General features: G+C 35.9%; 1 protein-coding gene across 1 annotated transcript in view; it reads left to right on the plus strand.

The window, feature by feature from the left end:
• Positions 1-10,744, plus strand: part of Cka (Connector of kinase to AP-1) — a 36,651-nt gene extending 25,907 nt beyond the window's left edge. The window contains exons 12-13 of the mRNA XM_071598570.1: positions 407-611; positions 7,067-10,744. Of these exons, the coding sequence (XP_071454671.1) occupies positions 407-611; positions 7,067-7,236 (375 nt within the window). The 3' untranslated portion in view covers positions 7,237-10,744. The remainder of the gene's footprint in view (positions 1-406; positions 612-7,066) is intronic.
• The last annotated feature ends 7,169 nt before the right edge of the window (positions 10,745-17,913 follow it).

The following is a 17,913-nucleotide window of genomic DNA, read 5'->3' on the forward strand; positions in this document are numbered from 1 at the left end:
AATATGAACTGTAAAATGGAAGTAAATGAGCATATTGCTTTTTATGATTGCCATGTATTATCCTCAAACTGAGGTAATTAAGTGCTGTATTCCCTGGGGCATGAGATGCCTTGTAATTGTTCAGGTTAGAAATTATGAGAAATACGTGGATGGCATTGAAAAAAATCAAGAATTTTTATGCCAACGAATATTTTATATGACTAGTTTTCAATTTATTTAGCAAAGATTCTGGTACATGTGTAGTAAATAATTGACAGAATTGATTTCATATCAAGTTGATGTTAAGAAAGGTCATTTATTGGAGAACTAAGGGAAATGGATCAGAATTGGTTAAGTGATATATCAGGAAAGATATGTATCTCTTGTACTAATTATGTTTTTTTAATCTTTCTTTTTTCAACGACAGGATGTGGAGAATAACGTGTCAGGACGTCAAATCAATCGAGTTGTGTGTCATCCAACTTTACCTCTCACTGTGACTGCACATGAGGATCGTCACATTCGATTCTTCGACAACTCGTCTGGCAAATTGGTGCATGCAATGGTTGCACATCTCGATGCTGTCACATCCCTTGCTGTGGATCCCAATGGCTTGTATCTTCTCTCTGGAAGTGAGTACAGTAATTAGGTTTAATTTTTATCTAGCTGGAGGTAAAAATTAGTTTTAGTGGAAATCCCCCTGAGTTACAGGCCAATTTATATACTCATTGAATTTAATATTTTTTGTTTAGCTTGAAAAACTTAGTTTTAAAGGAGAGAAAAAAATTGCTATGATTGAATGGAAGGGTAAGCATAAGGATATGTAGAAATTCAATATTTACATTGAGGTTCACCGTAAACAACAGTTATCCAATATTTGTGGTGGCTTTTTATGATTAAAATACACTTTGAGGCTTTACGCTGTGTGTCCACATCTCTCCAGGAAATATGGGGAAAATCCAGGGGTTAGCCTACTTCAGAAAAACCTAGAAATTCTCACATGAACTGAGTAATTATCTCTATGATTTCCTTGCATTCTTAAGTAATTGAGGATGATGAGTGTGACTTGCTTCTTAGTAGTCTTACCCACTCATGGAACTGTGGGCCTCGACTCTACATTCCTTAACATGCCACCCTGAAGTTTCAATCATTGCCTGTTGATATCTCAAAAGTGAAATTTTCTCCTTGGAAATTTTGTTCACTTTTATTTGTGTTAGAAGGATAATTAGCTCTGCATTGCTGTCAAGGTTACTTATGAAAGGCTACTACTACCTACTGCCAAGGTTACTTTACAAAAATGGCTTGGTGGTCAAACATTTTCCGCCTGTGAAGTAGTTATGTCAGCAGTTAATGGCTATTTTGAGGAGCAAGACAGTTCTTATTATAAAAAGGGTATCAAACTTATTGAACGTCACTGGGAAAAGTGTATAGAGCTGATAGGAGATTATGTTGAAAAATAAATACACTTTTTTCCAAAATCTTTGTATTTTCTTTGTTGGCTCAGGTACTTAGGGATTACCCTCGTAAGTTTGCATTCTACTCGCCGTTGATAGTTTTTTTTCTTTTTCAAGATAGTCAATGAAAATTATCCCACCTGCATCCCAAAAAACTGATGCCATGACCTTGCCTGCAGATGAAACGGTCTTCGCCTTCTTTGGAGCCGGTTGTCCCTTTTGAATCCATTTGTTAATTGTTCTTTTTTCTTGGGTATGAAGTAATGGACCCATGTTTCATCCATGGTTATGACACAGGACAAAAATTCTGCTTTGTTGCTGTGAAACTTTGCTAAACAGTCAATTGAAACATCTTCACGACACTGGTGTTGCTCGAGTGTGAACAAACATGGCACCCATCTTGCACACAGCTTTCTCATATCCAAATTTTCAGTTAATATACGACACACTGCACTTTTTGAAATGCCTATTATGTCTACTAGCTTGCGCACTTTCAGTTGACAATCATCCAGTATCACTTAGGGGATTTTCTTCACTGTTTCTGGAGTCGTTACCTCATTTGGTCGACCAATGCGATGCTCATGTTGACAGGTCGTACGTTTAAACTCTGCTACCCAATATTTTACTGTTGTAAATAAAGGAGCAGACTCACCCAGAGTAGAATCCAGCCCAGTTTTAATATTGGTTGGGCTGAGGCCTTTTAAATAAAAGTATTGTATCGCATAATGATGACCAATTTCCTCCATTTTCATAAATTCACTGAAAACGTTCACTATTGATGGCTACCAAACAAATACTAAACGACATAGCTTCTTCTAACTTGAAACGTATGCTTTATAGATTGCATACTTTCCAATACAGTGATATTCTTCAAACAACTACCGTCATCTCTAGGTCAGGCCGGGTTCTTCTGGGCCTTCCCATATAGTTCACGTATTTTTGACATGGCAATGACATGTTTGTGGACGTGCATTATCTTGATGAAAGACGACTTTCTTCGTTGCCAAATCTGGCCTTTTTTGTTTATCTTTTCTGTAATAGGTACAGGAGGTAGGTGTATTAATTTCCAGTAATTTGTGGAAAGATAATCTATCTGCAGACTTCCTTTTACAACCCAGAAAACTGAAGCCATCACTTTTCCAGCTTACCGTATTGCCTTTGCTTCTTTGGTGGTGCTGAATCAACATGTTTCAAATGCTTTGACTGCTGTGTTGTCTTGGAGTATAGTAGTGAACCCAAGTTTCATCTGCAGTCAAAAACCAAAAAATCACAGAAAATCTTTTTATTGCTCTCAAAATGGTTCAAATATTATTTGTAAAATTTCCATTCTGATGCAGATGTGATCCTGCGTCAAAAGTCCATCTAGCAGATAATTTTCTCATATCCAAATCCACTGTTAAAATGAGGCCATTTGAATGAGATCCCTACAGCTTCAGCAATTTCTTGCCCTTTCAATTGGCGATCCTCCATTACAATTTCATGCACTTCTGCAATAATTTCTGCGGTAGTGGTACATTTTGGCCAACCAGTTTTCAGATCATCATCATCTAAGCTGTCTGAACCAAACTTAATCTTGTTTGTCCACTTGGCATCAGTTGAATATGAATGAGTAGAGTCCCCCAGAGTGTTCGAAAAGTCGGCATGAAATTCCTTTGCTTTTATACTTTTCTTTATGAAGAATTTAATCACTGCTTGAATCTCAGTTTTTTCTATCTTTACAAATCACTTGTTGGGAACAGCAATAGAAAGGCATCCACCCCTCAGATTTCTTCCCAGAGCACTGACACATTATGTGTTTACTCATAAAGGATTATTGAAGTTGAAACTAAACAACTTGGCTTTTCCACATAGAAATTTTCCTCGTAGAATTTCTATGTGGAAAAGCCAAGTTGTTTAGTTTCAATTTTAATATGAAGATTTTCCACCAAGTGATGCCAGAAATTGTTTTATTCATGAAGGATTACTTATTACTACCTGGGAAATGCGTTGCAATAGTGCTGACATCTAGTGATGATTCCAAGAATCTTTCAAACCTTTACATGTGTTCTTAAAGATTCAGAAGTAGTGAATTTTTGAGCAACTACACTCTCCAGTTGCTGAATTGGATTTGATTTATATATGCTCAACATCAACTGAATTCTGTTGTTTATATTAAGTGGTTACTCTTGTCATATCACAATAATGAGTGCTTTTCTTTATGCTTGTTGTCCAGCTTAAGATAGTGCAACTCTGCGTGTAATGTATGGAGTCATACACCCTGACAGACTAATATGAACACATTGATCTGAAGCTAGTCATTTCAAGGGGAAAATAAATTAAATATGCACAGTCAAAAGCTCAAATCATCAGGAACTAAATTATGGTGTTATCCACCACTAGCCTCACTGAGGCAAGCGTCATTGGATTTAAGTCGTTTCGGCCAAGTTTCACTTAAGTCCATTCCCATGCCTTTTACCCTATTCTGAATCTTCTTCACATTTTGTAACTTCTTCAGCAAACACCAGGATTGTGACAGTAGGTTCCCATCATAGCTGCATCCACTCCTCATCAAAATCAATATTTCAATCCTAAGATTGTTGTACTGCAGCCCTCTATTATTTTCTATTCATTGTTAATTCCCTCAACCTCTGTTAGCTTCTCTGTTTTATGTCCTTTGTATTTTCCTTAAGCACTTGTCTCTCGGTTTTCCTCGTGGGATTTTGCCTACAATTTCCTTTTTTTCTTCCGCTCTTTTATATTTGTCATTGTTTCTCACTTTGCGTATTAATTTCATCTTCTGCATTCTCCTCCAGCACTGTTTTTTACACTTTAATTCATTGCTGGTCCTCTCTTCCGATGTTTAATGTCTGTGATCTGTAAAGTGCTATGCTCTTGTAGTCCTCTGGTACTTTTCCATTGTTGTAGCCGTTTTTGTTTCCAGAAATAGTTAAGTTTCACTTTTTGGATTCCTTTATTTTCTTCTTGATTCTATTCTTCTGACTCTTCTTGACTTTGAGGTCTCTTATTTGAGTTGCTATCCATGGCTGTTTAGATATTGCTGCCTTATACATAAGTTGCTCATCTGCTACTTCAGTTTTCATATTCTTTATTTCCTTCTGTTGTCCTTCAATGCTAGTTACATTTACTACTCCTATTTTTTTGCTGGTAATCATGGTGACGATTTCTCTTGCTTGCTTATCTTCCAGTATCTTTTGTGTTATATCTGGATGCCTGTGTCACTTTCTTCATCTTATTTTGTCTCAGTTGGCTGTTGATGACCGCCTGAATGTGGTCTCAATTTATATCTGTGCTAGGGTAGCTATTACAGCTTAACTTGGTTTTTCTATCTTGCCCTAGCAAGGATGTAGCCATTTTGGTATCTTGCTCCGTCCCCCGGGTATCTTTCATGTGTATCTTCTTCTCTAATGTTGCTCAAAGAGGGTGTTTGTCTCTACCATATTTCTCTTGTGATAGAATAATATCAATTTTTCTCCCTTGGTGTTTTGTTTTCCCACAGTGTGTATTTAACAGGAAATATGACATCTTATTGTCTGACTTTTGGTGAGTGAAGAGGGCAGGAATTAAAGACAATGCTGACTCATTCCCGCACTCAATCCCCTGGTAAACCCCCTGCTAGCCCACAGTCCTCAGATAGGAGGAAAGCAATTTAAACAAATTTAAATTAAAACGATTTGAGGGCTAGCCAGCTAATGAGATTTTCAGTCTTTTGATGGAGAAAAAAGGCTTTGGTTAAAAAATCTGGGAAACCTTGAGAATTTCCATCTTCTTTATGAGTGGAGGTTCTTAATACTATCTACAATAATCAACCTGAAGGTTGGTTTCACCTAGCTCTTCCAGTACACTATTCACAAACAAAATAAATATGTTTATTTATAATGTGACTGAAAAGGAAATACTTAAGAAATGTTTTTAAAGAGTATTAGAGAATTGCAGTCTGCTTTTTTATTTTTTATGTTCTCCTTCATGGTAAATTAACCTCCTTGTGAAAGTCCGAGGGGGATTGCAAATTCTTCTGGATGTTACACATTGCCACCATTAGTGAGTCAATGAGGATTTTTTGTTTTACATGGTGTTTTTTCTTCAGCAGCTGAATAACAAATTGTGGGTACATATATATGAGAAACTTTCATCCATGGACATGTATCACATTTTCCGGATTAGCATGTATGGGAATTCAACCAAATCATAGGCCATAGCGAATTCATTTTTGTTTACTTTCAATAGAAATAAGGTTATGAAATGAAAACTTTAAAATTTTCTAACTAAACGTATAAAAAATTCCAAGAATATTTTCTCATTTTTACATATCCAAAGTTCTTTTACCACAACACATTAATGATGTGAGCCATTACCAATGCAAGAGGTTTCATCTACGTCTACATCTACATCAATACTCTGCGAACTACCAAAAATGTGTGTGGCAGGGGGTGCAGCACCAGGAGGAAAGGGTAAGGGATAGGGTTTTTCAAATGGATGGGGAAAGGTAAGGGGAACCTGCAAAATAAATAAATAAACATACTCGTATTACCATGCGCATTCCCCGCCTTGAAGGTTAATGCTTGTAGTGTTGAGCTGACTCCTGAGGGATTTCAATTACAAGCATTCTGGTCTCTTATTGTTTTTGGAAAAAATGACCATTTAAACCTGTCAGTCTTGCAGTCTATCTCTCTAATCTTGTATTCGTGATCCCTTTGCCCGTAATACGTTAGGTTTCGTATTATGTTCTTGATGTCATTGGAAAAGGACCCATCTTTAAATGTTTTTAATAAGACGTATAATATTGTAAACACCTCTGTGTAATGGAATCCCAGCCTAAATTTTCTAGCAAAGTAGTTACGATACTACGTTGGTATTAAGAATGTTTGACAAATCTAACCCCCCTCTGCTGAACTTGATCTAATTCCAAAATCAAAATTATCTCCTGAGGATCGCATGTACTGGCAGCATACTCTAGGTGGGGCCTGACCAGGGCAAGAAAACATCGTTCCTTCACTTTTTCGTCGCATTTCCTAGCACTCGCTTTGCCAATCCCAATTTTTTATTAGCACAATGGCATATTTCTTGTATGTGCTTTCCCCAGGATAGATCGTGAGTAATTGTTACTCCCAAGTATTTAAAGGAATCTACCCTTGTGATTTCTGTTTGTTTCACTTTGTAACTAAATGGGATGGAATTACTCTTTTCCGAAAAATGTATTACTATGCATTTCTTCAAATTTAATTCCAACTGCCATGTATCACACCAAGTCTAAATTGCATCTAGTTCGTTAGCTAACGCGACTCTGTCTTTGTGACTTCGAATGTCCCCATAAATCACTGCATCGTCAGCAAAAAGACGGAGCCTGCTATTAACCACGGTGCTGAGGTCATTTATGTAAATGAGGTTTAGGTGCATGTGTCTCACAGGGAGAGGTTTGTCTTCTTGTATATGTATCTAATGATTTCATATCATCTAATTGACAAATTAGAATCATATAATCATGAAATTTATGTTCATTAATTAAACATGAACATAATTTGATGAATAAGCTTGATTGTTCTATAGATACTATTGATGTAAGAATGATTTTTTTACTAGAAACCTGTGCCCCTACTCCTTACAAGAAAAAAATTCTGTTCTCTTCATTTACTCAGGCCATGACTGCAGCATTCGACTGTGGAACTTGGACAATAAAACTTGTGTGCAAGAAATCACAGCACACCGGAAAAAGTTTGAGGAGAGCATCTTCGATGTGGCCTTCCATCCTTCCAAGCCGTACATAGCAAGTGCAGGGGCAGATGCGCTGGCAAAAGTGTTTGTGTGAGAGTCGTGTGTGTGTTCCTTGGAAGCAGTTGAATGCTGATGTGCAAGAATTCTGGGACTGTGGTATGTGTGTGGTGTTGTGCGCTGTGTAGTGCAGGCCGGGGAGGGGAGGAACGGGGCACCACATGTCTGTTGCTGCCCCTTCCTGGCCTCAGGAGGACTCTGCTGGAGCAGTTGGAGGGGAGGTGGGGGTCATCGGAGAGAAAAAGAGAGAGGAGAGGTGCCAGGGGAGGAGGGAGGGTAATGTGTCATATGGCACATGTGTAGGAATGGGTGGCTGCCGCTGGTCGGCATGATACCACCTCTGCCCCACCCCCACCCACCCCCTTTTCAGCTGCTACCCCTCCCCTACCATGGCATAATTTGTGGTTCCCCTCTGAAACTCCCTCCCTCCCTCCCCCTCCCCCATGCACACATGTACACGCCCCTTGAGGAAACCCCTCGGAGTATATATCATTGATTATGGAAAGAAAGGAACACTCTGCTCTTCTCTGCCCTTGCCTAATTCTAGGATCGTACTGTATATGTTAACTTATATGTCATACCAGTGGTGAATTAATTTGAGTGAATGGATTGTGCCTAGCAAAAGTGATGGCTGGACTGCTCCAAAAAAAATGCGGTGATTTGGGAGAAAAAGTGTGTATGTGTGCGTGTATGTGTATGTATGTCTGGTGACAATGCTAAATAAGTCAGGCATAGTTAGGGCTGATATAAAACATGTGTGTCTAACTGTAAAAAAAAATGTATTTAGTAGAACTACTATGTAGCTCCAAGGTTATTATTGTTACTTTTGTCCACTTTTCATTGTATGTTCACGAATCCCACTATTCTGAAATTCTGGGGCCTACCCTATTTGAGCATAACTATCTCACAAGTGGCTGCTCAGCATGATACTCTGTGAACTGACTTGTAATGGTTATGTGACCAAATAGAGCCCCATATTGCCTGGAAGTGCATTTAATGAGTGAATTTTTTGGGTATTGTATTTACAACCGTATCAAATGAGAAAAATTCTCTAAAATGATGGTTTTGGTATTTCAAAACCATTGACTTTTTTATTATTCTAATATATTTCCCTACCAACTCCTGACATTTTTGTTCCCATAACTTCATATTGTGATTTCCCATTTCTGATAAGCAAACAACGTGACTTTTGCCATATGCTGATACATTCTTTGATACAAAATATCCAAATGAACACTTCCCTTAGAGTCTGATTATGTGTGCATGTTGGAGTGATGGGAGTGTTTTTCTTGCATGGCTGTCAAGGTATTTCATTGAAAAATAATGCCTCTTCTAATCTTGGGTTGGATCTAAAATTCTGACGAATATGATTTGTTTTTTAATAATCTTTTGTGTAATGTTTACTTCCTTCAGGAAAGTTTTGTTACTTCAGTTTGATTTATTCCAGTGGAGTACATGTGGTAGATGCACCTAGAAAGCTTGCTGTTGGTAAGCATGTGTGCGAATGCAATATCCAGAGTGCCCAACTTTTCTGTGCGTTGCGTGTGTGAAAGAGCCTGAGTGAATGCATGAATGTGAGGATGGTTGCGTGAGGATTAAGCACTTTGTGAATTTAGCTTTTGCTAGCAGTCAGCCTGTCTTGGCTGTGGCTGACTTCTACTTCCTTGTTTCAGGGATTGGAGAGGAAGGTTGGTCAGGTGGTGATGTAGGGTTTTTTTTAATGTGTATACATAATTATAAATATATATATAAATAAATATATGCATATACAGATGAATTAATTAGCCTGATAATCTCAGGTCTTAACCTTGAAAAACAAGGTCTTCCCAGCAATGGGGTCTGAAAACATGAATTTAGAGGACCACTTTGTATCCTGCATACCAGCCCATTGTTTTAACTTAAAATAGAAAAGACAAGCAAACAGTCTGTCTGCTCTTGGTCTCTCTGTATCATGGTGACTGAAACTTATTTAATGTGAAACTTAATGCAAAATATTTGTTTTCCCTTCCCATATAGCTTTTTTTTAAAAAAAGCTGCTTGTAAATTGCAATAATCTAGTTAATTTTAATGGAATGTCACTCATCGTTTGGTAATAAATGCATATGCACAGTGATTTTTTTGATTTGCCATTTTTAATTCATATGTTTTATTGCATGACATTTGAGATCCACCTCAACTTCTTATTGTTTATTATCCCATTGAAAATTCATTAAGAACCCAATCTCATTTTGATTTTATTTCCTTTTTATTAGTGGAAATTTTCACAGAAGTATGTTATACTTGTAGTTTACACCATCATCACCCAACATTTTTAAAGATAGCCTATAAGCCACATTGTGTATTGCTTAAGTTAGTTGCAGCCAAACTTGACACAGAAGTAGCAGTGAGCAAGTCCTTTTGTGCAACTCAGTCTAGTTCACACATATGTGTTGAAAAACAAGGAATCGTACTATGTATGCACCGTGTGTATAACTGGACAATTTGTGGGATCAACATTGATGTTAAATTTTCACCATTGATCCCAATTTTCTCTGTTACATCATCAGACATTAGCTTTTCTGCCTTTGCAAAGGGGTGCAAAAATCATTCGAGGTATCTGGTGAGATAGGACTGATCAATTTAGTAGTGCCTCCAGCATCATGCATTCTAGAATGCCACCCCCATAAAAAAATGGTTATAATGAGTGGTTCCACTTGCCTCCTCTTGTTCACAGGACACTCAATTGTGGTTATCCATCTCCTTGAGACAACTACTACTGTTTCTTCTTGTTTGGTTGATTCCTTTATAGACTGATGTCAACATATAGTATCCCTTGGCTCCCTCCTTCTCCATCCATTTTGTGACTTGTAGTTTACCATAGTTGAGTATGTTTATGTGGGGAGAAGGGAGTACAGGATATTATTTAAGTGGGGAAGAGATAAAATTTTCAAAAAGCTGAGTGGACATTTCACAGCAAGTGGTGACCTTCAGTGGCAGATTGTGTGAAGAAAGTGTTTACTTTTCTAAGAAGAGAGGAAAGGTAAATGGAAGAAAGGAGAACCTTTTTAAATTTCAGTATCTTGTTGGTATTTTTGAATTAATTCATTTAGATTTAGGTGTTGGTTTACTCATTTCTTAATTACTCTTGTAAATCCGTATATCTGCTACTGATAGTCATCAGCTCTGAGTGTCAATAAAAGTGGTAGGTCATGAATGCATTATTTTATTTGATTAATCTATTCAAAGTGAATCAGATTTAATTTTAATTGCTTAGTAATATATTTGGCACTTAAAAAGAGGTGCGATATATTTTAGCAGTTGTTTTCTGGAGCAAATAAGCTTCAAATCTGCACCATCTAGTGTGTTGTTATCACTAGTAATTTGATTTTTGTGCTGCATAAATGGACCAAGCTAACCTAACCGTGGTAGGTGATGGTTTTAAAATTTTTTACAAATTTCTGGCCTGGCCATGTATTATTCATTTTTCACAAGACTCAAAACTTGTATGCATTGCAGTTTGCTAACTATAGGCAACATCCGTGGAATAAAGGTGGAAATCAAGAAGAGAGATGCATTCAAATATTTATTTTTGCATACATGAGTCTTTCTTACCACAATTAGTCATATATAACAAGTGTGTTTGGTAAAGTTTCACTCTGCTTCAAAGGATGTATTTCATTTCCTAGTTGACTCGAGGTTAATCCGTTGGATTACTTAATCAAAATTAATTTCAAATACATTTTTCAGAGATGTTAATCGTTATAATTAAGTTCCCATGTTAAGAAAACTGATGAACAGAGAGGGAAATGAAACATCTTTTGTGTGCAGTGTTGAATTGTGGTTGACAGTTGATTTGCATTTACTTCAGTCTTAAAATGACTGAAATGAGTCAATTGACAATAGCAATCACCCGTATAGCTTAAGTTTCCAGATGCTGTGGCAAGTTGAGGGCAATCCAAAAGTATGCCATCAAAACATATTACCAATGTAGTGTTAACTTTGAAAACTAAGATTCATGGAACTCTTTAATTTATTTACCAAACTTGTGCTTTGATTCCTTGGTGCCATTTGGAATTTGTTTTTCTAGCTGCATATCCCAATTCAACCAGGTGCTCAACACTATTAAGCATTGCTCCAAAAAATTACCAGCAGAGAAGTGTTTTGTTTAATAAAAAGTTGTAAAAATAATGTTTCATATTATCTCATAGAAATGCAATTTTTTCATTTGTGAAACATGGTTTAATTAGATATCTCTAATAATTTAATTGTCAAAAATTATTCTGAAATTCTATAAGTGGGCTTTGTTCATTGTAAATTGAACAAATTGGTTGAAGGAGGGTAAAAATCAATGCAGTGTCTCACAATATAAGAAGACCTATTGAATGAGCAATATAAAAGAATTCCTCATTCAATTAGGTCATGCTGTGCCAGAGATTGGAGGGTAAGGTAGGACTAAACAACAATGGTGACCAAACCCAGTCGTCAGAAGGAACCTCTAACCCCATTTCAAATAAAAATTACCAGTAAAATATTTAGTTATTAATGGAGATTAAGCTAAGAAGTGAAGTGGTGATTAGTCTTTTGTCCATCCAAAATCTGCCTGCCAGCAATAATATTTAATGGAGATTGGTAAAATTAAGCAGGAATATTTATTTTTGCCCTTAATATGAAGGTTCAAATTATATTGCAACACATTGTGAAATTCAAGAAATAACTAATAGAAAGTTATCAAGATAAATTACCAATGACCATATCATTAAATGAATGAAAAGTTAAAATGGCATAAAAATTGAATTTGCCAAAGAAACTGTGGGAGATGCCTCAACAGTAACCTGGAGATTGCAATGCATTGAATGCAACGATTTCAGAGAGTAAAAATCATTCGCCTTGACCGGGATTTCAAAATGTTTCAAGTTAAGAGGACGCCTCGATAGCTTAACTGGCTAAAGCACTCGACCAGACATTGAGGGATCCGGGTTTGGATCCCGGTCAAGGCCAATGATTTTCATACTCTGAAATAGTTGCATATTTACATTTGTACAAATCGGAAAATCTGGCAAATATCTCTGTTTAAAGAGATCAGGTGTATGATTTACCCCAAAGTGAAATTAGCATGGAATCTAAGTTAGCTCAGGTCAAAAGGGAGAAATCATCAATAATGATGAATTAAATAAATATTAATATTCATGGATTTATTGTAAATTTTAAAAACTTGCAAACAGTTATAAAAAAATTTGTAATCTTCATAATTGATTATGTGGTGAGGAATTCAATGAAGTCATCATGATTTCTCACATGGCCTTTTATAAATAAAAAATATTCTATGACTTGTGGAATGCTCTAAGACCAATTTATAGCTTCCTTAAAAAATAATTCTTTACCATTTATTCTCTGACCACTTGGATGATCTAAAAGGGGTTGTCTATTCCAGGATCATTGTAGATTTGGTAAAAATATAAGGGTTTAATGGGTTCATGTATTTTATAAATATTTTTTTTGTTCACTTTAAACCAAGTCATTATAATTTGTCATTAAAATAAGTTCTCATTAATGTACATGGTATTTATTTGCAGGTAGGATGGTGCTTAATTCTATGCACTGTATCATTGAAATCCTGACATGTTACTTTAATATTAAATAATACTTACTCTAGCTAAAAGTAATCAGCAAACACTAAATTGAACATTTTTGGAAATAGTGAATGCTTAAGGACTTGTAAAGCACTTATATACAACATACACCTACCTTGTACAATTTCCTTCCATGAACTCGTGTAATTTTCATCCCATCGCACAGTTTACAAATTTTTTTGTGTTTTAGAATTACTCCCCTGCTTACCTAACATCCTACCATGGCATTATATCTTCTCAATCCAATTTTTATTTTTTCCTCTTTCCAGAACTCCACTTTTACCTGGTACAAAGCCTGTTACTAGTACTTCTTTGTATTCCTTTCCTATTTTTAGCCATTACCTTGTCATCGGTATCTTAATATCCTATCTCCCTGGTCTTAAGGTATCAGCCATCTTCTATACCTAAAGGAATGAATATCTTGAGTATAAAAAAATTAATACTTCCATGGTTTCTGGCGTAACTTTATGGAATCGATTCATATCAGAAATGAAAAAATAGTAACTGTATGATTCCACAGAAAATTATTACGACACGACCCGGGTTTCAACATTATCTTCAGGTCTGATCGTAATCCCCTGGGTTGTATCATGATAAACTTTCTGTGGAATCATAAAGTTACTATTTTTTCATTTATAATACTTTGGGTATTCATTTTTTTCACCCTTCACACTAATGTGCGCTAGAATTTCTTATAATGACAAACTTGCCTGAAACTGAAACACCTGAAATGGCCAATTTTTCTTAATCTGTATTTTCTGTTTATTTTGCTTTCACAATAAATCAGTATTGTTTCTGGATGGTTTTCTCAGCTCTATTTTCAAATTGAAACATGTATCAGTTGTTGCTTCATTAGATCAGATAACACTGCAGCAATTTTACTGTGTTATTGGCCCAGTTACTAGACTACCAACCTTTAATTAATTAGGCAAAGCAAACATTATACAAGCAATCAGCCTATCTCCTCTTGATACAGAATTAGGGGTAATTGAGGCACAGTCTCATTTTCAGTATTTAGGCATTTCCATTGTCTATGTTTTTATTTTGAATGACCAATTGTACAAGGTAAATTATAGGCATTATGATAAACTTGAAAATTCTAAAATTAGATAAAATATTAATTTAAAAGTAGTTTTCAAGTTTGTAGAATCATGTTTAGGTAATTGGGAAGACTGGTCATTCATTCATTGTGTTGTAAAACAAGGTAAAATTTAAAATTAGTTTTTTTAAGCGGTACTTTGTTATCATAACTTCAACAGTATAGTAAAGAATATGGGAAGCCATATAGCATGTTAGTACAAAAGAGTAGTGAAGCCATTAAAAATGTCCATTTGACGATACATGTGGGATTGAAATGATAAGCCTATATTGTCCCTATCAATCTGTCAGGAAGCACAATATGTCATTTTAATTTTTATGTTGATTGGTTAGTTGAGGGTAGAATCTGTCTGGCATGGGTGTTTTTCCAGAATATCGAGTGGTTTGAAATATGTGTAGGTGACAGCGTCAAGAAGCATTACCCAGATTTGATCAAGAATTTCCATTCATAGCGAGAAGTAGTGAACAGTCAAAGAATACAATAATCACTTAACTCTGTGCTTATTGTCATTGCCTTGCTTTTAAATTAATACTTGGTAATAGAAACTCCTCTCACAACTATGTTGGACATTTATCAATGGAACACAGAACTCCGAAACTTGGTATAAAACATCAGTAAAAAGCAGTTATTCAATTAATATATTCCACAGGGTTGGGGTACATTTTGATGGACCCTAGCACCATGCGGTACCATACTCTTTGAGCACTTCCTAGCTTCAAAAAAGTATCCTTAAACTTCATATTATGATTACTCATTATTTCACTCCATACGTTTATGTCCATTAATTCCATCAAAAATGCCTATCTTTCCCTCCCCCCTACCTTCCTTTCCAAGCATTCTCCCCTCTATTAGTCTTCAGTATCTCATTCCATATCAGCACCTTTTTCATCTACTTGTCCTACCATCATAATTCTTCCAAAAGCTCTCTCTCTTCCATGAACATGCTGCATAGAACTTCGTCATTGTTTTTCCTTTCTATCTATTTTACTTTCTCTATTTTCCTGTACACCTGCATATCAAAAGCCTCCAATCTCTTTTTACCATATTGCTTCAACAACCAAGTTTCCGAGCAATGCAAAAAACTGCTCCATGTAAATTGTTGTAAATGCTGTATTTTGGGTGGCAGATCTTCCTGGGAAACCACAGATGGGAAAGGGAAAAGCATGAACACACTTAATCTGATGTGTAAATTTTGCGCATTATTGAGCTTAGTATTAGATGAACTTGGGTTGTTTTGGGACTATGGTCTGGCTTTTCAATTTTCATGAAAATTGGAGGCCAAATAAAGTTCAAAATTACTGTAAGGATAAAGCCATGTCTTGGTTAAAAACTATGACATCATAATTCCATGAGCTTGGGAGCAATCTTAAATTAATCATTATGGTATTTAGGTTTCATGTCCTGAAGTCCATTAATCTAAGAACAAATCTATTTATGAAGCCTTAAAGATGCATTGTAATAATCCTTCTAGTTGGCATAAAACCATTATGGCCTTTCTCAGGTGTGAGAATTCATCGGATAAGGTTTATTAAGTTCCATGTTGCACCTAACAGATTTTAATTTATTTTGTATACTAGCTTTGATCTTTTGAGTAATGGTCCCTGTCAGTTAATGTGCATCAGTCAATTTTTTAAATAGACTATGACCACCTGAATAAACCACACTACATATAATGCCCCTCCACTGATTATCTGTTGTCACATCCTGTGTGTATACAAAAGTAGAGGAAATATTAAATTAATAATGTTTCAAGAGTTCACATTAAATTCCTAACAACATCATATGCAAGAGTTGTTATTCCACAATGCTTTAAAGTAGGGAGGTACTTATCTCTGCAAGTAGCATTCTTAAGAATTCTGAAATTTCACTTAAATGTGTCAAGTTCTTTTTAAGTTTCCTGCTGGGATTGAATACTCATTTGTGCACAACATTCCATTTGATGATAGGAAAGTCCTATAGAAATCTCGATTTGCAAGGGAACATTGGAATTTAGCAAGGGATTGGTTCCTGATTGAGATCAGCCTACTTCACTAATGTCATTACACTTGGGTTTTTTCTTTTAACAGAAGCGTAAAAAGGGAATCAATATTGTGAAATTCCATATTATTTTGTTTCTCCGTGAAATCTCTATGTCAGGTCTTTGTCTAGCAATGGCTGCAGAACTAGAAAGGTGCCTGCTTTCCTAGTATCATCCTGCAGAGGCTGGTCTTCTACTAGTCTCAATGGCTGTGATCAGTGATAAAGGAGGATCGGGGAAGGAAGATTAAGGCTTAAGTATTACTTGGCCCATAACAAGAAAATTATTTTGAAATTTACACATAGTTGGCACTGGTAGGCCCACATGAAATACATTCTTACGATGACACAACTTTATTGGCAATCATGTCCACAAAATACATTATTGACATGCATGATCTATCCAGCAGACTTGTTCATATATAAAGTGGGCCATGAACACTGAACAAAAGGTATTATTACATCGTCTCACTGGTGAGAACTATATTGGAAAATTGTTCCTTAGTGAGGAGTCCATCCTATCCTAGGAGAGTGTCAAATGTATATTTTGTTCACATTCCAAGTAGTATGTAGATTTTTGAGTTCTGGATACCCAGGAAGAAGGGTGAATATGTTACTATAAATGCCTCAGGTTAATCATTCTTGAAGCTACAAAAATGCAGTTTTCTTTTGTGTTGTATCTTAAAAAAATCTTGTGAAATACTCAACTCTTGTTACTTGTGTCATTTTGAGTACCTCCAGTGAAAACTAGGCTCAACGCTATTTATCCCCTATCACAGAATAACAATTATTTTCTCTGCCCATAAACCATGTAATGATAGATCCATATGGGTTCTGCAGGGATATAGACTATTTGAATATATCTTTTAGTGCTATCAAAAGTTATTTAAAAAAATGTGCCATATAACCGTAATTAATTTTTGCACATCTACTTATTTTTTTGCTGATTTGTCTTTCTCTTCTCACCTCTCTTATTGCCTGGTTTAACTTGGTATCAAGTGTCCTTTTGCTCGTTCACCTAACATATTATTATTAAATTGTTAATACAATGGAGTGGGTGTAAACAAATTAAGCAATGCTCAAATGGAGGATGGGGATATTTGCTGATAAAAATTGAAATTACATTTTTGTCATGCCAATTACGAAGTTACTGACTGCGATGACTCCCTAAGTCAGAATTACTCGTATTTACAGTGGTATTGGTATGTGTTTACCAATGAATAGTTCCGGAATTGTGTGTTTTTGTCAGAATTTTCAATAAATAATATTCGTCATCATGTTTAAACTTTGTTCCTTGAAGGAAGCTGCCAGTTCTCTTTCTGCTTACCGTGGTGTAAGCTTTATCTAGAAGTTTTAGTGAAAACCATCAATAAGGTTTATGTACGAAATGTTTCAATGACGGAAAAATTATGACTAATTAACAAAAAAATTACAAAGTTCGGTTGCTATGGACCTTCCAAGTTCTTGTAGAGGTGGTTCTAGATCTCTGATATCGTTGCCCCTGAATTTTATGGGATATGCTTAAGTCGTGGAAGTTTCTGTGGTCACAAAAATTCCTATTTGTAATAATTTTGTTACAACCTAATAAGGAATTGTGACTTAACGTACAAACACTTCATCACTGTTAAGTCCTTGTGCTGTCCGATTGTGTGGTGTGAGTTCATGAACATGAATCAGACGTGGTTTCGAAATGATCGCTTCATTGGAATCGTTATCAGGAAGGTTAAAAACCGGTGTCATTGTCTCAAAAACTGCAGGTGTTCAAGCTTTCAACGGCAGAATGTCCTCTTCATCTGTCGTAATTAATTTCGAACGGTCATCCTGACACGTAACCATTAGTTCATCTGAATTTTGGTGGCTTATCGACTTATCTGTCGGCGAAAATTTATTTAACTAAAAATCACGTGTCGGCACATCCATTCAAATACTGATGCATCTCGCGTGGATTTTGTTTTCCAATTAACTTCGGTGAACAGCATGTTTTCCTAAA

Source organism: Hetaerina americana, unplaced genomic scaffold (assembly GCF_022747635.1).
Source record: "Hetaerina americana unplaced genomic scaffold, ioHetAmer1.1.p SCAF_10, whole genome shotgun sequence".
NCBI classification, from domain to species: domain Eukaryota; kingdom Metazoa; phylum Arthropoda; class Insecta; order Odonata; family Calopterygidae; genus Hetaerina; species Hetaerina americana.